The sequence below is a fragment of the Hemitrygon akajei genome, chromosome 6, assembly GCF_048418815.1.
Source record: "Hemitrygon akajei chromosome 6, sHemAka1.3, whole genome shotgun sequence".
Taxonomy (NCBI): Eukaryota; Metazoa; Chordata; class Chondrichthyes; order Myliobatiformes; family Dasyatidae; genus Hemitrygon; species Hemitrygon akajei.
This window is the reverse complement of record NC_133129.1, coordinates 128,842,587-128,866,880: the sequence shown is the minus strand read 5'-3', so window position 1 is coordinate 128,866,880 and position 24,294 is coordinate 128,842,587. Positions and strand designations below refer to the sequence as shown.

The window sequence follows — 24,294 nt, the reverse complement described above, 5'->3', positions numbered from 1 at the left end:
ATGGGCATTGGAGCTCAGCCCCGCCTTGAAGTAGGAGCAGGCTATATCCCTCGACTGCCTTTATACCTCGCCGTGCAGGGGTGCTAACTGGCAGCTCCTCATTCAAGTGCCAAGGCTGTGTGAGAACCCACCTAAAAGGTGAACAAGGTGAACGGCACAGAGCTTATCACGTGTATTGATAACCAAACTTCATGCCCGTGTACATTCCAGCAGAAGTAGTCGACTGACAAACATGTGGCAAGAAAGCTGGTTAGCATTTCCCCTCTCAACTTGGGTGGTGAGACTTCCCTTGCAACTACAACTTGGATTCATTCTTCTTCAACGCAACTCTTTTTTCATGCTTTACATTGTACAGTTACAATGATTAGGTTCCTCATGATTCCTCCGTCCTTTTCACCCAATTTAGCTAGAATGTTATCTTTACACTGTGCCACCCTGCCTTTATTTTTGACTTCAAGCAGAATCAATGTGACTAACACAACTGATGGCAGCTGGCAGCGATGTGCTGGGCTAACTTGCATTTTGAGAAGGTGTGATGGATTAAGCACTGCTAAAACAGCAGTTGTCCTTTCAGCAAAGAACCAGCACAAGACCAAGGACAAGCAAGAGAAAATCTGCAGATGCTGGAAATCCAAGCAACACACATGCAAAATGCTGGAGGAACTCAACAGGCCAGGCAGCATCTATGGAAAAAAGTGCAGTCAATGTTTTGGGCCGAGACCCTTTGGCAGGACCAAGACCAAGGAAGTGTTTCAATGACATGCTCTTGGGTCCAAAGAAAGCAAAAATCAGCCAGTCTTGAAGAAAGATGCATGCCATGCATTTCTGGAAATAGAAATCCCATTGAAAAATAAGATACAAGTTACTGAATTGGAGGGCACATTGCAGATTAGTGTATTCCTTTTTAATCATGATGAAGCTTTCCTTTCATTGTTACCACATACAATAACAAGGTGTACATACTACAGACACAGGCCATTTTGCCCAACAGATCTGTATACAGTCGGCCCTCCGTATCTGCGGATTCCACATGCGCGGATTCAACCAACCGTGGATCGAGAAAACCCGGAAGTTCTCTCCAGCACTCATTGTTTGAGACTATTTTTTCTTGTCATTATTCCCTAAACAATACAGTATAACAACTATTTACATAGCATTTATATTGTATTAGGTATTATAAGTAATCTAGAAATGACTTTAAAGTACAGGCAGTCCCCAGGTTATGAAGGAATTCCATTCCTGAGTCCGTCTTTAAGGCGGATTTGAAGTCGGAACAGGTACATCTGGTACTATTTAGCGTCAGTCAAACGTTTTTCTTAGTATATATTACATATTTTACCTTTCTATGCATATAAAACACTTAAGAAACATACATATTTCAATAATTTAACCACTGCGTTGCTTAGTAATAATTGTAGCTTTCATCGGGGCAGGGCCTTTCACATGCTCCATTAAAATTGTTCCAATCATTGACCGACTGTAGTCTAATACTTTTCCAATGACCAATGGCATTTCACCTCTTTCCGATCACTTTATTACTTCCACCTTATTTTCAATCGCGATCGTGATTATTTTCTTGAACAGAAACACTGCGGATTCAGAGCTACGCCGGTTCCTATTGTCCACCGCTCTGAACATGTTAAATAAAGTCCGGGGTTCCGCTGGGTCCTAAAGACCACCGGACTGATTCAGGTTAAATAAGGGACTTGAGCATCCGGGACCATCTGTCTCGGAACCAATCCCTCGTGGATAAGGAGACCGACTGTACATTTACACTTCATGTGGACAGGTATTACCACACTTGATCAGATCTTATCAGAACTTGTGCATTAATTGTTTGATATATTTACGTAGCTTCCTTACCCAATAATCTCAACTGCTCCTTTCGGAAAATTCAACATATCTACCAACTTTGGTCAAGCACCTCCGCTCCATCAGCCAAACTGGTGACCAAACAAATTAATTCCCATTCCCATTCCAACATGTTAGTCCATCGTCTCCTATTGTGAACAATGAGGTCACTCTCAGGGTGGAAGAGCAACACCTTATACTCTGTCTGGGTAGCCTCCAACTTGGTGACATGAGTATGAATTTCTCCTTTCCGTTGAAAAATTCCATCCCCCTCCTCTCTTCTATTCCCTTTTCTCACCTGCCTATCACCTCCCACTGGTGCCCCTTCTCCTTCCCTTTCTCCTATGGTCCACTCTCCTCTCCTAGCAGATTCCTTCCTCTCCAACCTTTTAACTTTCCCACTCACTTGGCTTCACCAATCACTTTCAAGCTAGTCCTCCTTCCCCTCCCTCTACCTTTTTATTCTGGCATCTTCCCTCTTCCTTTCCAATCCTGAGGGAATGCCACTGCCCAAAATGCCGACTGCTCCTTTCCCCGGATGCTGCCTGACCTGTTGAGTTTCTCCAGCATTTTGTGTGTATTGCTTTGCATATTATCTTCTTTTTCATGATTCCACATGTGTTCGCATTCCACAAACTTATTTGTTCAGACTCATTTTTGTAATAGGTGCACCTTAGCTTGGGGAAGAATAATCCTGTACCAATTATGACTGCAGAGAGTGCGAGTCCCCAAACGACTTAGAACAACATCCTATTTTATTCAGGAAACATGAAAGTGAAGGTTAATTTGGTGAGATTGTTAACATACACGAATTAATAAGCACCTTATGATGAGACTATTTGAGATTTCATTTATTGCATTTCCATAATTCCTACAACTTTCCATTTCGAATGAAAGAATTTGGGTAAGTGAGTGATAGGTAACATAAAGCTAGCTTCCTCAGTGTTAAAAAGATCATGATTTTTTTTCAGGAGTAATTAATTCTAAATCCAGGAGAATACCTACAGTTATTACAGTAACAAGATCTAACACCTAATACCTGAAGAAGGGTCTCAGCCCAAATGCTGTTATCTTGCCTAACTACTTTCTCCACCAGCACACTGGCCTCTTGTGAAACATACTGCTGGAAAACAAAATCCTTCTGTATCAAAGCTCTGCATTCTCACACCGTGACCGATGATGATCGAGATTTTCAGGTAACTTGCATCAACTACAGGCATTTGCTAACATTGGCCTGGAGGAAGCCTGAAGGCACTCATAATATCATTTACCACCTCATACAACAAATCAGTTCCTTTCCCTGCCTGGGGCAGGGATCATATTCTGACAGTTGCTCCAAATAATTGTTAGGCTACCCTGAATGACAAAAGTATATTTTTATTTCCCCTGAATGACAAAAGTATATTTTTATTTCCTTCTGGGAACTATTTGTTTCCTTACACAAACTAGTAGCAATGCCTCATTTTAGTACTATTCCATAATGCAGAACCAAGGTTTTAGGTATTTGATCCTCCACAATATCCCGCATGGGAATTTAAACTGGAGATGCGAGCTCGACATCAACCCGGCACGGATGGAGAGCGCGTTCGGGAGCGGCCTGTCGCTGGATCGAACTCGAAAACCTCCTTTCTCGAGCCCGGCGTTGATCTCACTGAGCCACTAGCCAACCAGGTCATAGTTAATTAGTCTGCTTGAAACTTTTCTTTCCCCTCAAAAGGAAGGTTTGAAATAGAAAGAATGCAAGGAGGAGAATGATATGAAACAACTAATCACAAAGTGATTTGCGTTGAAAGATAACTATCAAAAGCAATATTTCTTACTTCTACTATTAGAGTTGTGAACTTGTTGTGATCCTGCTTTTCCAATTATTTTACTGAAAATTGAAATCAAATGAGCCAAAATTGTTGGTTCTGCACAGAGCAGAAAAGGTCAGTGGTGCTGCAGCTGACGTCATTTAGCCCCAGCAGCCCAGGGTCAAACTCGATCACAGGTGCTACATGTGCAGAGTTTGGACACTTGCTCTGTGACACTGTGGATTGTCATCGGGTGTTCTGCTTTCGCAAAGATACCTAGCTCTTGCAAGTTACCCCCTTCTTATAGGTTAATGGCAAAAAAAAATCAAAGGGCTGTTGTTGGGCATCAGTGAGAGAATAAAAAATGCATTGATACAGGGAAGAGAAGAGGGAGAAACAAACGGAGAATCAGTATCAACCTAACAAGCCAGTCGGCTACTTCATTAAAAGCATGTGGTACTTACTGCATCATCAGTAATACCAACCTAGTAACTGCAATTAATATCAAATGACACCAGGTATTCGGCTCACCAAACTCCTTCAACTGAGACGAGTGACAAGCTGAACCAACTGGTGGACCCTACAATGTTATCAATTTAAATTTCTGAAAGGCACTTGATGAGGATTTACACAGAGCAGGCTTAAGAGCTGAAATTTGCAGGTACAGTTTACATATGTAAAATACCCTAGCTCTATTGTAGAAAGTTAAAGGGACTGGTTAGAGGGCACTGTCAAAGCTAAGAAGGCTAAGATAGGGAACAGTAATAACAGGTTCCCTCTATGCTATTGGTAATATGACAATAGCTCAGCTATTAAAAAAAAGTCACTGTAAATGTTGACGCATGATATGCGCTTAGTTTCAATTCCCCGCTTCAGTAAAGATCTTTGGCCATTTTCCATTTGGGTCAATACGACATTACTACTGTTAGCATTCCAATTACAGATGCACTGAGACAGTGTCACTATAATCAACAGAGCACTGACAATGACTCCTCTCAGGGTGACAAAATGTTTGCAAGTACATTGCCAAGTTCAGAGAACACCTCAATCCGACCATCAACTGCCCGAGGTACACATCTTCCGAATTATTTCCAGCTTCTTCCTCTCTACTATTAGATTTCCGAATGGTGCATGGACCCACGTACACAACTTCATCGATTGTTAGTTTACACTACTTACTTTGTAATTTAGATTTTTTTTTCTTTTTGCATTGTACTGTTGTACTGTTTCACGTCATATGTCCATGATCAGAAATCTGATTTAGTCTCTTGCTCGCCTACATTAAATGCTAATAATTTCAATGTCCCTTCACTGCAGAAGGAACAAAGTAGCAAAGGTAATTTCACTGATCCGTGTGCATGCTACTATGCAACAGCAAATTTACAGTCAAGTTCAGGTACAGCAAGGTACAGCATGCTTTGCCAGGAGGGATGGGTGTCACTGGTACTTTTATACAGCTATGATGAATAGCACTTTCCCTGCAGAATAAGGGTTGCAACCTACAACACTTTACAATGACAACATTTCAAGGGTTCATCAATTCAGCATGCCTGAGTTTTCTCACTTGCATTTCTTCAATACGGTGATGTCAATGGGAATGAGAAAACTGGTACATTTTTGAGCATCTCGTCATCATCTGGTATTGCTCAAATTGTGGAGAACTTGTGTTGAGCTGGAATCCAACTGAAGCAGGGACTATGAGGAACATAAAATCTTGATGCAATGTAACCAAACATAACTATCATGAAGATAAGTCTATAATCTGTAACTCAAAACTTTAAGGAGCTCAATTTGACTTAGGATGATAGTTTAAAATCTGAGCATTATTTCAATTTTTAAAAGGCCCTTTTTTAAAAATTCGCAATGGAACTAACAAATTAAAACCAGGTGAAATGTGCGATAGGTGGCCGAGCTAATATACAACACATGCAAGAGATCATTAACAGCAGTAAAGGATATTATAATTATAGAATTAAGCCCTGTGCAATATCATAGTGGTTTTTCAGAGACACCTAAAAAAACCTGACAAAAACACAAATTACTTGACATTCAGCATCAGTCAGTACTTGTGAAGAGAAAAAATAGAATTAAATGCTTCAGAACCATGATCTTTCAAAGCTGTAATAAAATGCCAGTGAAAAGATAATTGGAAATGTTAATCGTTTCCCTCTCCACAGATGCTGCCTGACTGCTGGCAATCTCCAGCATTCTCTGCTTTTATTTTATATTTCTGAGCTTTTTTTTTTATTTCTAAGAATGAGAATATTCTTAGAAAACATCAACTTTCTGAGCATGGGTGTGAATAAAAGGAGGAAGAACTTTTCCTGTACTTACATGCTGTTGTACATCCGTTGGCCATTCTGCTGGTTCTGAAGCCGTGTTTTCGCTAAGTCGATGGGAAAGACACAGGTGACACCAATTAACCCTGCAATGCCCCCGTTGATCAGCTTAGCAGGTAAACTGTAAGACAAGACGGGAGAAACATCAATTCACTCCTAATGCATTATACCAATTGTAACAAAAAAATAGTTTACTCCAAGAAGCTCAATTTGACTTTACAAATCAACAAAGAGTGAGTAAGAAATTGATGAAGGAAACAGAATACAAGATTCCATTAAAGTTTTTGTGGGGAAAACTAAACACTATCTTATTGCAGACTTGAAAAATTACAATGGTGAATAAAGAAACACAGAAATACTTAACATTTCTTTTGTGATTGTCTCGATGGTAGAAAACAGAGAAAAAAATTCTGGACATAATAAAGAAACGAACTACCAGTGAGAATGAGGAAGTCAAATAAAGTCTTGAAGTATGTTTGAAAGTATTGGCACTAATTGCCAAATAACTCCTCAGATTTGATGGCCTGTATCCCAGACTTAGCAACAGATAATGGATATTTCGTTATGATCTTCAAATTTTCTTAAGTATAAAACATAATTCCATATTAACAACCATGGCCCAGGTATAGTATTCAAGAAAGGAAGGAGAGAAAATAAATGCATAAGAGATAGCTTAAGATCTGTAGTATACAAAGTTATCAATAAGGGAAGAGGAAGTCATTAAGGATAGGGAAACTGAACAATGATGAGCAGGAAACCAGTAATCTAGGAGCAAGTCGTCATCAGGAGATTAGAGGTAGAGAGAGTCAGTAACTTTAAATTCCTCAGCATTATCATTTCAGAGAATCTGTCCTGGGTCTACCATGCAAGTGCCATTGCAATGAAGACGTAACAGCAGCTCTATTTTCTTTGAAGTTTACTAAGATTTGGCATGTAATCTAAAACTTAGACAAACATGTATAAATGCATGGTGGAGAGTATACTGACTGGATGCATCATGGCCTGGTATGAAAACACCATATCCTTGAAAGGAAAAGCCTACAAAAACTAATGGATACAGCCCAGTCCATTACAGGTAAAGCCCTCCCCACTACTGAACACATTTACAAGAGCACTGTCACAGGAAAGCAGCATCTATCATCAAGGACCCCCACCATCCATGCTCTCTTCTTGCTGCTGCCCCCAGGAAGGAGGTACAAGAGCATTAGGTCCCTCGCCACCATGTTCAGGAACAGTTACTACCCCTCAACCATCAGGCTCCTGAAGCAGAGGGGATAACTTCACTCACCCCCAACACAGAACTCTTCACAACCTATGAACTCATTTTCAAGGATTCTACAACTCATGTTCTCAATATTATTTATTACTTATTCATTTATTTTATTATTTTGTTTTTCTTTTTGCATTTGTACAATTTGTTGTGTTTTACACATTGGTTGTTTTCCCATCTTTCAGTGTAGTTTTCCCATTGATTTTATTGTGCTTATTTGTATCTACTGCAAATGCCCACATATGTAGCTTATGTTGAACTTTGATTTATGAAACATGGTTTATTTTTCATAAATTTGTTAGCTTTTTTTCTGAAGTTGTAATTATTCAAATCAGCTATGGATTTGCAAGGCTTGGGGCAATGCATCATTTACAGGGATAGCTCAATAATAAGGCTCAGAATAATTGGGTTATTTTTGGCCTGGCTGGCTATAATTATTGAATCATCATTAAGAATAACAATGAACTGATGCACAGATTGCTGCAGTGCATCCAAATTTACTGACAATACATCCAGAGGAGAACAATGGAGTTTCAACTTGATCCTGAAAAATTATACAGTCTGTCCCGGCTAACAGATTCTGTTTTACAGGCATTCAGAAATGAGAAAATACACATAAAAACAAATACAGTAACTATTCCCACACAGATAGCATCAAAGGCATACAGGACTGATAATAAAAATGTGGAGTGTGTAAGGAAACTAGTTTTGCTGCTTGTTGGGAAAAACACAATGGATTTTTGAATTACGTTGGATGATCATAACCTGGGGATGCCTGTATGCCAATATTATGACAAATATAATACAATGTGAACAAAGTCATTCTCTTTGGTAAGAAATATTTTGATAAAGAATTATTTTATCTGAGATCCTGATGAACTGAGAAATTTTAATAATGAAAATGTCTTTGTGTCCTTCAAAGCAAATCAGAGAAAGCTAATGTACAAGTACAGCAAGCAAATTTTTAAAAATCTCTACTTCAAATGAATTAAAATAACGAGGCATCAAACTACCTACAGCTTTGATCTTCATACTCTTGAAAGGATTTACTAGTGTTCGACAGATTGCAACATTGGCTTATTAAACCAATTATTAGAATGGATAAGTTTTCTATTAATGATAAGATGGAGCAAACCTGCTCTAGATCATCCTACACTTAACAGGAATAAGAGTTGCTCTTTTAAGACATGATGGAATAGATGCTAGGAGCTCGTTCCAGTCTGCATATCTAGAAGAGGATCACTTTCTCGGAATAAGAAATAGGCCTCATGCTGGAGGAACTCAGCAGGTCAGGCGGTATCTATGGAAATGAATAAAAAGTCGATGTTTCAGGCTGAGGCCCTTCATCAGGACCGGCACCTGCTGAATCTCATGTGTTTAACAAATTTGCCATCTGGATTGGGATAAGGAGAAATATCGTTACACAAAGGGTTCTGAATCTTAGGGATTCCTCACCTGGAAGGCTGTATGTTCAGTCACTGAATACGCTCAAAACACAGTATAAAAAATGTTTGCATGTTGAGAGAACACAGGAGCATGGAGTAAGGCTGCAGGGATGGCAAGCCTATGTGAGCCTGAGATGGTACGTATGTGTAAAAAGTTTGTAGGCATGTGGCTTGCAATGCTGACCCTTGATTCCTTAAACCCCACCCATCATAAAAAGAAACTAAATGATTATCTTTACTGCCAAATGAAGTGAAGAATGATTTTTTTTTTAACAACCCAAGAACAATGCGAGGTTTTCACAGGAAATGTCTCAAACTAGCTTGTCACCAGCTAGACAGTTTGCAGAACATGTGAATTTGGATGATACATTTTGAAATCCTCACAGACCTGGTGTACACATTAGTATTTCGATAGTACATGGTTGGGCTAGTTGGCATTGGAGTCGCTGTGCTTTTATTTTTTTCTTCTCCTATTTGTGAGTGAACACTGGATATTCCGTGATTTTAATCGTAAATCCTGTACCTAGTTCAGCAACTCCACGAATACTCAAGTGAGTTATTGTTTGCAGTGACGAACGTGGTCAAGTCTAATGATAGGAGAAGACTTACTGACATAACTAGTGCTGCATGCATAGTTCTCAAAACAATCAAATACAAGCCAGATGAAAATATTATCATTGTTAATGCAACAACAGAAGCATTTCAGAAACAGTTAAAAACACATTTAGATTGAAGGAAACAGAATTGAAATATTAATAGCAACTTGGTAGCAAGGTTCAATAGCAAGGTTCTGTTGTGAAATGGTCAGGAGAACTCATCTAGCAAGTTTTGTACTCGTGTGTGTAAATGCAGATCTGCTGGCAAAACCCAGCAAAATTTAAGACATTATATAGCATGCATTCCTCAAAAGCTGCAGCTACAGGCATGCCAGCATATATAATGACAGCAAGACAAGTTCATTATGGTTAAGAGACAGATATGACCCTAGGGTTTATAAACAACAGCACAAAAGTGTTATAAAGTGTTATCATTAGCAAAAGTTAATTTTCAGGGCATTTATAACCTATTTATGAAAGTAACAATAAACATGAACTACAACAAAGAAATTATGCTTAAGTGTGCAAGACAGATTCACTGGAATGAAGAACAGGGAAAAAAATCTTCAATTTCATGGATGGTCTGCAGAAGCTAGCACGGTTCTTGTTAGAAAATATTCACAGAAGTGTTCAAAATTATGAACAAACCTCATTGATGCAAGGCCTTAAGAAGTACTTTAATAGAAACAAAACTCCAAGAGTATGGGAGAAGAGCCAGGGAATGAAACTAATTCAGTTGGCTCAAACAAATGCATCAGCACCAGCTTCACGAGCGAAACACTCTCCCTCAGTGCTGTGGCCATTCTGTGATAAGGTATTAGTGTAGGAATATGTTTGATGTAGATGATCAAGCACAGGGGAGCAGGCTCAAGGAGCAAATGACCTATCCTACTTCTCATCTTACCAATGCGGGTTTAAGTCAGTGTTTTGTAGAGCTAATATTACCTAAGTGCTCTTGGTCTAGAAACAAGCATTTCAGTTTCCATCTGGAAACACCATCCATGGTATGATGTGATCTTTGCCTTAATGTTCAGTATAGTTCCAGGGGACTGTGCAAGCTACAAGGATGAATGAACTGAATTAAACAAACCCATCCATGTCTCTGGAAAAAGAATAAACTTCTACAACCTCTTCCAGGTTAAAACTTCTGCTCCCGTGACATAAGAGTTGTTGAGGAAAGTAGAAAATCAGACGTGATGTCAGGATAATTCAAATACCATGAGAGGCAGCTCAGCAGCAGAGTGGTAAGCCAAATGTTATGACAGTGCCAGTGACCTGGGCTCAATTCCCACCACTGCCTTTAAGGAGTTTTAATGTTCTCCCCATGACCATGCAGGCTTCCCACATCACAAAGATGTACAGTATTAAGTTAGTAAGTCAATTGGTCACATGGGTGTAATTAGGTGGTACAAGCTCATTGGGCTAGAAGGGCCTTTTACCATGACGTATCTGTAAAAAAACAGGAATGATAACCACCATTATATCTCTGTAAGAAATATTCTGCCATTTCCATTTTCAAACAGGTATCCAATAAACAATCCCATCAAATGCATTCAGAAAGTAAGCGGTCATGCATGAAGATTAAACATGCCACATAAAAATAACAGAATTATTTAGGTCAGACAATGTCAATAAGGGTATGACTCTCCTGTAAGTATACAAAGCTGAAATATAGATCAGCCCTGATCTGACCTAACAGCAAGGCAGCTTGGAATAACTGAATGCCACAGTTCCCAAGCAGTCCAAATGCCATTTCTGTAGAACACAAATAAATAATGGGGGATAAAAAAAATTGGCTAATGATGATGACATCAATTCAGGCCTGAGAGGCCAGCGTCGGGCATTTTCATACCTTACAAGGCGCGGAACGAAAGACTGTGTGGCGCGCCACTTCTCACAGACATTTCGCAGTATTTTTCTTTATTTTACGAGGTCGAGTTGCGAGCTCAACCCTCAACCCGGCACGGATGGAAAGTGTACTCGGGAACAGCCCGACTGGATTTGAACCCGGGAACCAGGCTAAAACAGTGTTTAAAAATCTGTCTTTGTAACTCTACAAACAAATCTAAGTAATTTCAAGTTTAATTTACATTAAAAAATGTTTTAAAGTATTCCTTTTTGTAAAAATTCTGAAGTCTGTAGATCCTTTCTGGTGCTTACCAAATGGGTTTTAATTTCCTGCTAGAACACATCCAAGTCCACATTAGTCAGCTGTCCTCCTCTTACCAATACAATTGCAATAAAAATTCCAAACCAAAGTTATATCCAATGCATGATAAATATCTTAGAAGAGGCTTGTCCGTAATATCTGCCACCCACATACCATTGCCCTCTCCATATTATCAGTGCTATCTCATGAACTGTAGCATAACTGCTGGGAAGCCGCCAACTCACGGCGAAGGAAACTGTTGGTAGACTTGGGCTTGGTGACACCAACTTCAGATTGTAATCACTTCTTATGGATAACAGCAGCTCAGTGAGCAGCTGCAAGGTTACTGGCACTGAGGAGAGAGAGGGTGCCCTGACGACCGTTAGTGTAAAACAGTGCAAGTTTGCAAGTTGGCCAACTCTACCTCGTATTTCAAGTAGGGCTTCAGCAGTCCTACTGAGAAGATAGTAGTGAACCACTATCACCCCGCACAGTCATTCTATACAATGTAACCCATCTATACAGGCAATTATTTACATGACTAATATCCAAGGATTCAGGTATCAAATGGTTTCTACTTGTGTTTGCTTCGGTGGAAACAGAACAGCTGCCATCGGGTGCTGCAACATTGTTGTGCGCACAAGCATGCTGATAGATTTCTACGCCGTTCGTATGTTGGTGTGAATTGATTCTGAGACTTTGTATGATTGGTGCTGGACTTCCCTGCCTTGGACTGAGAAATAACAGACTTTCTAAGACACTTGCCATGGACTGAAAATTTCTTTGAGCTAGATCTATTAGCTTCCTCCTGTGGTCTGCCACAATGACCTCTTCATTTGTACCTTCTGCAAAAAGTGTTTGCTACATCACTTTCCAGGATCTAGCACCTGGCCACTCTTTCCCCCGCCACGTCCTGGGCACTTCTTGAATATGATCGACATACTACATGCAGATCTCAAAAATTAACCGCTACACTGTACTGTGCAAGTGACTGAGCCGATAACAAAAGGTGATAAATGAATGTCAAATTGCACTTTACCATCTGACCACATGTAATTTCTGATTGTCTGAAAGCCACACAAGATTAGTGATGTGGTAAAGGGGTGAAGGAAAGTTAAGAACCATCACCATCAGCAGCTTTTAAATCAGGGAAGTGTGGAATTAAAGGGTAGAGGGACTCAAGATGAAGTAAGTGTGAGGATACTGTCACCGTTTCTCGGTTTCAGCTCTATCGTGGGTCATAGATTCTGCAATGGCACCACACTGATTGTCTGCATCATTCCTCCAGAAGGATGCAGCCACACCTGCCCCTGCACATCAACCTCAGCTGTATGGTAACTTCTCCTGCAAGGAGATGGGTATTAATGAAGGTGTTTCGATGTCGTGCCTGCCACGGCTGAGTGGAAGTGATGAGAGGGGTAGTTCATGTAAAATATCAAAGGATCCTGGTCAAAGTGGTGGTATGTTGCATTTGAAGGCATAGCCTTGCAAAATGACTGAACTTTTTGCTGACTGCATCCCGTTCACCATGATTCAGCAGCCACAGATATGCCCATCCCATGCCTGTCTGAATTAGGACAGGGAAGTTCCTGCAACACTTGATTCACATTGTAGAAATGCACTGAAGGAATGTAAAAATACATTTCCACTGTCCTAATTAAAAAATGGCTAAAAAATTTTTATCTGTATCAAGTGATTCAGCTTAACAAGAGCAATGAGGTCTGTGATTGAAAGTACACACAAAGTTGGTGTAAAAAGTTAATACAATGCATGGGGGAGTACTCATTGTGTGATATCCCGAAGTTCACAAACAGAAATGGATCAGCAATTCAGGAGACACCTCTTCAGTCAATAGTGGTTTAGACATCATTCCATACTCCCACATAACCAAAATAATTCACAGTAACTGCTTTCCCCAGTTTCTGAGAACTCCATTAGAAATAGAATATCTACTAGTCATAATTTTTTTAATGTTAAAAATATGCACATTTTCCATCCCTTTTAGAAAGGTCAAATCGGAAAGGTCAGGCAATTTGATGCAGTGGAGGAAGGGCAAGAACAGAGGAAAGATCTGAGATTTAATCGATTTAAGAGCTGAACCGAATTGGAGTGGTCAGGTACTGGCTTTATCGAGGTGACGGAGTCCAAGACAGAGGACAAGGAACAACCCAAGTTTGGACAACTTAAGCGCCGGACAGATTGAAATGATCAGATTCGGAGGTGAGAGATGGGCCAGTTTGGATCGCTGCTCCACTGGCTTTGCTCAACCCTGTGCTGGACTAAGGCCTTCTGAATCATCTGCAGTGACGCCTGGTGTTGTGAACTTCAGCTTTAAATGCTGTTTGCTTGCTTGCTTTATTGTTTGCACAGGATTTGGTTTTCCTTTCTCTCTGAACGTTGGGTGTTGGACAGTCTTCTTTCGTTTCTTAATGGGTTCTCTGAGTCATGGCTGCCTGTAAGGAGCCACGATGGATCCTACTTTTGAGAAGGGAACTCAGTAAGTACTGGAAGGTAAAAATTTTGTGAAGAGTATAGTGAAAGAGTGTTAGGGTATATTCTGGAGATTAACTCAACAGCAACCAGTCTTCAGATCTGAACGTAAACTGTAGATTGGATTTAAAATCCAGCTCTGAACAATGGTCTTCTTGGAGCTGAGACTGGGGTTGATTGCAAGCCAGGAAACCTGAGATGTCTGCATATGCATGAGTGCAGCTAGAGAGACAATGGTGATCAACATTCAATCTAAGGTGTTCGGCGTGTTGGTGTGAAGATTTAAGTTTTTAAAAATTATCTACAACCTAAATGAAACACTGTCAACCCAAACTATGAGTGAACAATGTCATTGTAGCCATTGAAACTGTACTGAGTTACCATTGATCTGGAGGGTATAAAAAAAGTGATTGTACTTTGAGCTTAGGAGGCCTCTTCTTCCAAGAGTGTTTCCAGTTTGATGCCTGCTTCTTGTATTGCTGAATAAAGATCTCCGCGTCACCAGTTTCAGAGTCTCTCCGGTGACTTTGTTCACAGTCATAGTGCATCGAAGGAAGATTAATTTGTCACTCGTTTCATGGGACAGCAGACACATCATAGTAAAGAGGTCATGTAAATGTGTATGGATGCCAGGATCACCACTATTATTGTGAGGTGTGTTACATAGTCTGACCCAAGCAATTGATGCGTGTTTGCAGCATTGTGATTTGATTTTGCCATTTACTTCTGATGCACTTTCTGCTGTTGCTTACGTTACACTTTATATCATGTTTTCAATAAAAGCAAACTCAATTGCTTACAATAGACTTGACTCATTTTTGGATAGCGGACAAACCAGTTGAAAATTATCTTCTGGACAGTTCCAGATAACTGATGACTTCAGGAACTTGGCAAGCTAACAATTATTCCTCATTACTATTCTGCACAGTGATCTGGCCACACAGCAAGAGTGGATGAAAACAGTGGGAATGCCAAATGAACCTGAAAAAAAACAACTTCATTGAAGAAAGTATATAAATAAAAGACAGTGTCTGAAAGGGTCTGGAGACAAAGTAAAGGAACTAGTTTTGTGAGACACAGGCTGACCAGCAGAACAATGGTGAATATGGAGAGTTTCTGATGATTTACACCCTAGAGTACATTAAGAGCAGTTCAGTACTCTTCAAACTGCCACTGATGTGCTTCAAGAGAAAGGGTGTTGGTTTTACATTATTAAGTGGTGGTGTCAAATTAACTTCCCAGCACATTCTTTTCCAGGATTTCAATATTTCTTTGTCCCACAGGAATAAAGGAAGTTTTAGGTAAAAAAAATGATCTCATCTAACAAATTGACCTTACATAATTTTGGTAATCACTTCCCAGAGGCAAGATTAAAGGCATATTACAAGATGGTGACTAAAGTATCAAAAAGGCAAATCAGAAAGTATACTTATGCCCACTGAAAAAAAATAGGGTTGTATGTGGCAACGTATATACTTGGAAAAAGATCTTACTTTAAACTTTACCCAGGATAGCAAGATGTAGAACTTGCAGGAAGGGGGTTTGGTTGGCTTACAATTAGGCATAACACTAAAATGGAACTGTAAAATCAAACAACTTTTTTTTTCTGTTAATATACATAATTTTGTTAAGATATTAATAATACGGTGGATTCCAATAAATTGGGTAATTGGTCAATCAGGGTAGTAGCTTACAGTATTTGGGACAACTCTGAAAGAACAAAAACAGATTAAGAAAATAGCCAGGATTCCCTTAGTTTCTTTGGAACACTATGCCACTTAATTGCGGCAAGAGATGGTCAGTCTCGTGCATTTGCGTAGCTGTTAAGATGCTACACCGTGCTTAGAGCAAACAGTTGCATATGTTTGCGCTATGTTATCCATTTGGACTGACAGATGCCAATGCAAATATTTTTAACCCTTGCGACAAAAAGATTTGACACTAGCCAAAAAAAAATTACCATGCTGGACCCAATTAAATGCTATCCATCTAGCACCACTCATCGTCAGCTGCAGAGATAACTGGAGTGCCGAAATCTACAACTGCATGCTTGATACATCAGCAAGATAAACTGCAGGAAGAATGGATAACACGAGGGATAACAAAGAACATCCCAAAAACAAAAGCGTGAAGGGAAGGCTCCAGGTGTTGAAGAGACTCTCAATGATCTCCCATTGTAATGGGACAAGATGTGCTAATGCTTAAAAAAAGTCAGAAGAGCTAGGTAAGAAGCTGAGTCGTGAAGATTTTAAAGCAGCAGATGGTTGGTTGTCTCGATGGAAATGTTGGAACCACATTAAAGTCAAGAAAGCACACAGTGAGAAAGGTAGTGCTGATGCCCACAGAAACATGGAAATCTACAAAACTCCCCAACTTGCTTCAAAAATTTTGTGCATATGATATCTACAATGCCAATGAAACAGGGTTTTTTTAAATCATGCCATGCTGGATGGTTCCAAATTGCCACTAACACACAACACAAAGAAAGCAATGGATTGCATAACTGTGTTGTGTTGTCATGAACTGATTAAAAAATTGCTGCTTATTGGGAATAGTGTTAAACCTTGATGCTTTAAGGAGCTAAGAATGTATAGTTTACCAATTGCATACTATGCCAGCATACACTCAATGAATTCCTCTGTCGGTAACTATTACACAATTTTATAGTACTGTAGTAATATCAGTAGTGTTCCAATATGTTCTATATTTCATTTAATTACATTATTTGCTACTCCGTTAAAAGGTAGTTTTTTGACTTTTTAAAAAAAAACCTTTTCAATTATTTCTGTGAAACTTCACATAATTGGGACTGCAGCTTAATTGGGCCAAAAAATACTGGTCCCGATCTGTCCCAATTAACAGGAATCCACTGTAATTGAAATGTAGACTTTCAATAATGATCAAACATTAACAATCCACAAATGAACAAAATATTCCTCCAGTAATGGAGAACCTTGTGAATTTACAAATTACTTTTCTTTTTCCCTCGTTACTTTCAATTAAGAAATATCTAGCTTGCTTTTGCATAAACTGATATGAACATGTCCACTGTCTCCAATGGAATCTTTTTTCCAAAGATCAATCACATGTTCTCAGATTTTTTCTATCATGGTCTCCAAGCAAGATAGTAACCACATTGCTTGAAATGCACAAGTCCTTGAAATTTCAAAACATATTGCAATATCAGATGTTGCATCCCATCTCTGACATGATAATATGTTTCACTGACAATGAGTGGCTAAAGTATTTCATTGCCCAGCACTAATATACAGCACAAACAAAGAAAATGACAGACCCTTTTCCAGGCTGCAGACTTAATGGAACGTTGGAGCAGATTCAATAGGCCGATTGGTCTAATTCTGCTCCTATGTCTTATGGTCTTGTATAGAAGAAAAGCTGACAATCAGGGTAATTTTGCAAACAGATGAAGTGATAGAATACTGGATGTATCAAAATTCTGGTGAACCATGGCAAATTTGTACTTAAGGGACATCTGACAAGAAGGAGGAAGTTTTTTTAAAAAAAAATGAAATAGGGAGAAGTCACGGTCAGTATGCTCCTGTTAGAGTGAAGGGCAAACCTAGCAAGATTAGGGAACTCTTATTCCTGAGTGTTATTAAGGTTCTATGAGGGAGAAAACAGGAGGCCTTCATCAAGTATAGACATGTAGATCCATTGAGGAGGAGGAGGGCACGTCAGCATTCTATAGATGCTGCCTGATCTGCTGAGTTCCTCCAGCACTTTGTGCGTTTTGCTTTGATAGATTAGCTGTAGTGATGACCTTTATTTGTCACATGTACATTGAAACATCCAATCACATAGCGAATTGTGCCATTTCGCATCAACAACCATCACAGTTCAAGAATTGTGCTGGGGCAGCCCACTAGTGTCGCCCACTAATGCACCAACATAGCATTCCCACGACTCACTGGCCTTACCGTACGTCTTTGGAATGTGTGAGGAAACTGTGAGTACTCATGTAGTCACAGAAAGAACAACAGCAAGCTACCACCAAGAAGGTAAAGAAATGGTCTCCAGAGGCCATCGAGGCCTTGAAGGGCTGCTTGGAGGCTACTGACTGGAATGTGCTTTGTGAACCATATGGGGAGGACATTAATGGACTTACTGATTGCATCACTGGCTACATCAATTTCTGTGTGGACTACCATCAAGGACTGTTCACTGTTTCCTTAACAACAAATCATTGGTCACCAGTGATCTAAAGGCTCTTCTCAACCACAAAAAGAGAGTCTTTAGATCAGGAGACAGGGAGGAATTGGAACATGTGCAGAGGGAGCTAAAGGAGAAGATCATGGTGGTTAAAGAGGAATACAGGAGAGAGCCAGAGAACAAGCTTGGGCTGAGTAGCACACGGGAGGTGTGGAGAGGCATGAAGAACATTACTAGCTTCAATGAACCTAGCTGTAGAGCTTTGGAATGCAGCCATGAATGTGTTAATAAGTTAAACCAATTCTTCAACAGGTTTGACAATTGCCCTCCTTTTTACACTCCCCTCAGGACACTAGTCCAAGTGCTGAGGCACCCAATGCTCCCTCAGCACCAATACCTCCCCTCCTCACCCCTCCAGTTCAACACATGGATGAACAACACAGGCTGCCACTGTCTACATCCCCTCCTTAACCTGCACCTACCATCCTCACCTCCACATACCAACTGCTATCATCCCAATCTTGACCTCCTCCTAACCCCACCTTCCACCAACTCCCCAGACATCATGGACTCTCCTTCACTACTGAACAGGTGAGAAGGGCTCTGGGGAAACTCAGACACGGCAAAGCATTCGGACCTGATGGTGTGAACCCCAAGGTCCTGAAGGAGTGTGTTGGCCAGCTGTGTGGAGTTCTCCAGAGCATTTTCAATCTGAATCTCTGCCTGGAAAGGGTCCCAACTGTGTGGAGAACATCATGTGTGGTCCCAGTACTCAAGAAGGGCAAACAAAAGTCTTGAACGACTTCTGTCCAGTGGCCTTAACCTCACTCATCGTGAAGATCCTAGAGAGGTTGGTCCTGGCTCACCTCTGACCCCTCGTCAGATCAGCCCTCAATCCCATGAAGTTTGTCTACCAGGAGCACATTGGAGTCAATGATGTTGTCATCAACCTGCTGAACAGAGCCTACTCCCATTGGATAAGCAGAGCAGCACTGTGAGGATCATGATTTCTGATTTCTCAAGTGCATTCAATACCATAGAGCCCTCATTGCTGGGGGAAAGGCTCTGCTCAATGCAGGTTGGCACTTCCATTGAAGCCTGGATAATGGACTATCTGACTGGCAGATCACAAGTTTGTGCAGCTTCAGAGCTGTGTGTCAGACATGGCCATAAGCACCACTGGGGTCTGTATTTGCTCCCTTCCCATTTACCCTGTATACCTTGGACTTTAGATATAACACGAGGAAATCTGCAGATGCTGGAAATTCAAACAACACACACAAAATGCTGGTGGAACACAGCAAACCAGGCAGCATCTATAAGGAGAAGCGCTGTCGACGTTTCGGGCCGAGACCCTTCGTCAGGACTTTAGATATAACACTGAGTCATGTCATCTGCAGAAATTCTCTGATAACTCAGCAATAGTTGGGTGTATAAAGGGAGGACCAGAAGATGAATACAAACCCTGGTGGAGGACTTTGTCAAATGGTGCAAGCTGAACCAGCTGCAGCTCAACATCAGTTATACAAAGGAGATGGTGATGGACTTCAGGAAGACCAAGCCTGCACTGCTCCCTGTTACTACTAATGGTGAGGACCTACAAGCACCTGGATGACAGACTTGAGTGGAGTGACCAACACAGAGGCTATGTACATGAAGGGCCAGAGTAGCCTCTCCTTCCTGGGGAGACCAAGGTCCTTTGGAGTATGCAGCCCTCTCCTTCACATTTTCTTTCAATCAGTTGTTAATCAGTGCAATTTCCTATGCGGTGGTGTGCTGGGGCAGTGGCATTAACACTGGTGATACCAACAGGCTCAATAAACTAATTGGAAAGGCTGGCTCTGTAATAGGAGTCAAAGTGGACACACTAGAGGCTGTGGTAGAACAAAGGATCCCACAGAAAATCGTGGCAATTCTGGACAATGTTTCTCACCCTCTGCATGCCACCTTGGCTGAACAGAGGAGCACTTTTAGTAATAGATTGATACAACTGTGCTGCTCCAAAGAGCACTATATGAGGTCATTCTAACCCTCGGCCATTAGGCTCTACAATGAGTCAATATATAGCTAGAGAAATGATGACCACCTCTTGTTAGTCTGTTTGAAGTAACTTATTTTTTATTCTTTTCTTTCTTCTCTTCTAATATTTGTATATCTGTGCACTTGTAATGCTACTGTGACAGTGTAATTTCCTTTGGGATCAATAAAATACCTATCCAACTACACACTCCCTACAGACAGCAGTGGAAATTGAACCCCAAATGGTGATCACCAGTGCAGAAAAGCAATTGCTCTAACCACTACGCCACCATGATAAGTACAGTAAGAGCAAAAAAGATCCCTGATGGGTCAATAGGTTTATCTATGTATGAAGCCATAGGAGATGGGTGAGGTGTTCAATACCGATTTCTCATGCACTGTACGTAGAAAACATCATGGAAGCCAAGGATTTCAGGGAAGAGAATAATGATGTCTTGATACGTACCCACATTGCAAAAAGGGGGCACTGAAGCTTTTAAAGCACACAAGAGGTGGGCAACGCCCCTGGGTCTGACCAACTCTATCCCAGCACATTGGAAGAAGCCAACAAAGAGATACTTGCATTATCATTATCCAGAGGTGAGTAATCAATACTGGCATGGTGGAAGGTGTCAGATGATGGAAGTGGAAGGCAGCAGTTCAGAGTAAAAGCCTGTGAGAACTGGTATGCTGCAGGGATCGGTGCTGGGTTTAATGTTCTGTGTCATCTCAACTATCAATTTGAATGAGTATATAAAAGGGGTGATTACTAAGGATGCAGATGACACCAAAAAAAACAAAACAGTGAAGAAAGCTAAAGCAGGTTCTAGATCAACACGGAAAGGGGGCCAAGGAAGAGCAGATGGAATTTAACTTGGACAAGTGCAAAGTGTTACACTTTAGCAAGTTAAACCTGGGGAGGGCTTACACAGTTAACGGCAAGGCTCGAGAGCAGAGCTTCTCAACCTTTTTTCTGTCCTGGATCAATACCATTAAGCAAGGTGTTCATGGACCCCAGGTTGGGAACTCCTGTTCCAGAGTGTTTTACACCTATGTCCCTCTGTTTTACTTTTCCCTAGAAGACACAACACAGGTAAACAGGGTAGTAGAAGCAGCACCTGACACGTCTGCCTTCATTGATCAAAACACTGAGTAGGGATGTTGTATTCCAACTCTCTAAGATGTGGCAAGATCACACTTGGAGTATTGTGTGCAGTTCTAGCCAGCTCCCAAGGATGACATTAAGCTAAAAAGGGTGCAGAGAAGATTTATAAGTCGGGATAAGTTAAGTTATAAAGAGAGACTGGAAAGCTAGGGCTTTTCCTTAAGAGTGCAGGAGGCATGGAACACAATCATCATCATTATGTGCCCTTTCATATGATTAACCATGACTGTTCTTGGCAAAATTTTCTACAGAAGTGGTTTGACATTGACTTCTTCAGGGCAGTACCTTTACAAGATGGGTGACTGCAGCCATTATCAATACTCTGCAGAGATTGTCTGCCTGGTGCCAGTGGTCACATAACCAGGACTTGTGATATAAGCCAGCTACTCAAGCAACCATCCACCGCCTGCGCCCGTGGCTTCACATGACCCTGATCAGGGGGCTAAGCAGGTGCTCCACCTTGCCCAAGCAGGCTAGCGGAGGGAAGTAGTGCCTTGCCCCTGTTTTGGTAGCAACGTATCTCCATCCCATCACCCAAAAGAGGAATGCAAGAATGACCTTATAGAGGTATATTAAATCATGAGGGACGGAGATAAAGCGAATGGTCACCATCTTTTTCCTAGGGTAGGGGAGTCCAAAAGTAGAGGGCACAGATTTAAGGTGAGGGGCAGAAATGTAAAAGGGACTTGAGGGGCAACTTTTCCACACAGTGTGCTAGTGCTGTGGAATGAGCTACCAGAAGAGGGAGTAGAGGAAGCTACAATTACAATATTTAAAAGGCACTTGGACAGGTATGTGGATAGGAAAGGTTTAGAAGGATGAACAGGACAAATTCAGGACCAATAGGCCTGTTTCTGTGCTGTATGACTCCACACTCTAAATATCCATGAGTAAGCACAGTTTGCATCAGCTCAGTTTGCATATGAGAATTGGCATGAATATTATACCAAAATTACCCCATACTGAGGAAAGTTGTTTTGGAAGAGGGGAAAACAGAAATATGAAAAAGGCATTACCACAGAGAATTAAACCATATTCCACAGACAGGATACAAGGATAGTGTTGCGTTTTGTAACTCCAAAAGATAAAATGAAAGGAACCATGGAACCTGAATGCATGCCTTAGTTCCATTTTTACTTTACGTGAGCACACACGTATGAAGTGGAGCCATGATGGTGTATGCCATTCTTGCACTTTTAAGTGTAACCTGTAATGAATCATTAAAATGCACAAGAATATTTAACCAAACAATACATTTACAATATTACTGAAACATAACAGAAACATCAACTGTTTATTCCCATTATAGATGCTGCCTGACCTGCTTAGCTCCTCCAGGACATTGTGTGTATTGTTTAATTATGAATTCAGATAGAGTTTAGCAAGAGTACTGCTTGTAAACAGAAACTCACACTATTTGATGGCAATTCTATAGCAAAATGTCAGCAAGTGGTGAAATAATATTAGTGCAAATACCTGATTTGTTTTTCAGCCATTTAATTCAATACCCTGGTCTTCTGTGAAATAAAAATATTCTTCAGCTTGACGTTAAATTCTCAAAGTTCTGGAGATTTGTGCAGTCACGCGGAGAGTGGATGTTATCTAAACTCAGTCACCTGCAAACAGAATGGAGCTAAATCAGAACTTTATGTAAACACCAATTGTACACAACCTTCTGAATGTAAAATGTTACACCTTGCACATTCTCTGTGGAGTGTGTACCAAGTTATAGTATATATTGCTTGTCAACAGAAACTCTCACTATGTGATAGAACTGCACTCCAAATCGACTTCCGATCACATGCCGCTTTATTGGACAGTAATCTGATCGCCGCAGTACACTGCTTTGTAAAGACTGAAAACAAAGGGGGAATGTATTGTTATTCTTTGTCCATCACATGTTTTACAAGGTTTGCCAATTAAACAAGCTCAGAATCTGAATCAGGTTTAATATCACCGGCAGAGAAAATCTGCAGACGCTGGAAATCCAAGCTAAACTCACACAAAAAGTTGGTGTGCGTTGCTTAATACCACCGGCATATGTTGAGAAATTTGTCGTCTTTGCGGCAGCAGTACAATGAAATGCATGCCAATAGATAAAAACATGAATTACAGTTAGGTTATATACTGTATACGTGCAATGGGAAGAAACAAACAGCATTTTTCCTTTTGAAACTGGGAAAATACAACATACAGGACTAATAGAAAGAGGACTCCTTCCTAAATGCTACGTACCATTAATTGAAACTTCAAACTTGTTATTGCCCAACTATCTATCTATCTATATATATATATAGGGGGGGAAGAGGGGGGAGAAGGGGGGGGGGGAGGGGGAGAGATAGCATAGTGGTTATCACACTGCATTACAGCACCAGCAACCTGGGTTCAATTCCCACTGTTGCGGGCTTGACAGATGGGCCTGGTACTGCGTTGTGTATCTAAATAAATGAATGAATGAATATGTATATAGACAGATAAATAAATAGATTGGGGAAAAGAAAAAAATAGATAGATAGGACGAAGAATGCACAGGCTGGAGGTAACAATTACAATTCCCAAATACAAGGAACTGAGTTTAGATTTTAATCCCAAACTACTACCAAGATTCTAAAAAACACATTTAGTAATGGAATCTGAATGTTCAGTGACCAAAGAAATTAGGAATCAGTACTGGCTGGAAATTGCAGTGCAGCTCACTAAAAAATGCTGGAATGTTAGAGTTGAACAATCAACAGTTGGTCACTGCCCACCAATCTTTAGGTATTTGTATTTCTGAGTTCAAAAAATAAATATGCTGTCCAATACTCCTTTCCCAATGCTGGGCTCAGTAAGTGGTCAGCAACAGACCCAATTAGCACCGGGGGGAAACAGTGGGGCTTATCATCACTCAGGGACTCATACATGACACAGCCAGGGGCAGAAAACTCAGGTAAGGAGGTCTGGCACTTACTAGGACAGGCATGGAAATCTGGACGGCATTTCTTGCGAAGCAAGGAGATGTTGGTGA

General features: G+C 40.6%; 1 protein-coding gene across 2 annotated transcripts in view; it reads right to left on the bottom strand.

Moving 5' to 3' along the window:
* Positions 1–24,294, bottom strand: part of slc25a22a (solute carrier family 25 member 22a) — a 142,954-nt gene that overhangs the window by 56,104 nt on the left and 62,556 nt on the right. For both annotated transcript variants that reach the window (XM_073049236.1, XM_073049237.1), the window contains 2 exons: positions 22,764–22,903; positions 5,979–6,104 (listed from right to left, as the gene is read on the bottom strand). In XM_073049236.1, the coding sequence (XP_072905337.1) occupies positions 5,979–6,104; positions 22,764–22,783 (146 nt within the window). In that variant the 5' untranslated portion in view covers positions 22,784–22,903. The remainder of the gene's footprint in view (positions 1–5,978; positions 6,105–22,763; positions 22,904–24,294) is intronic.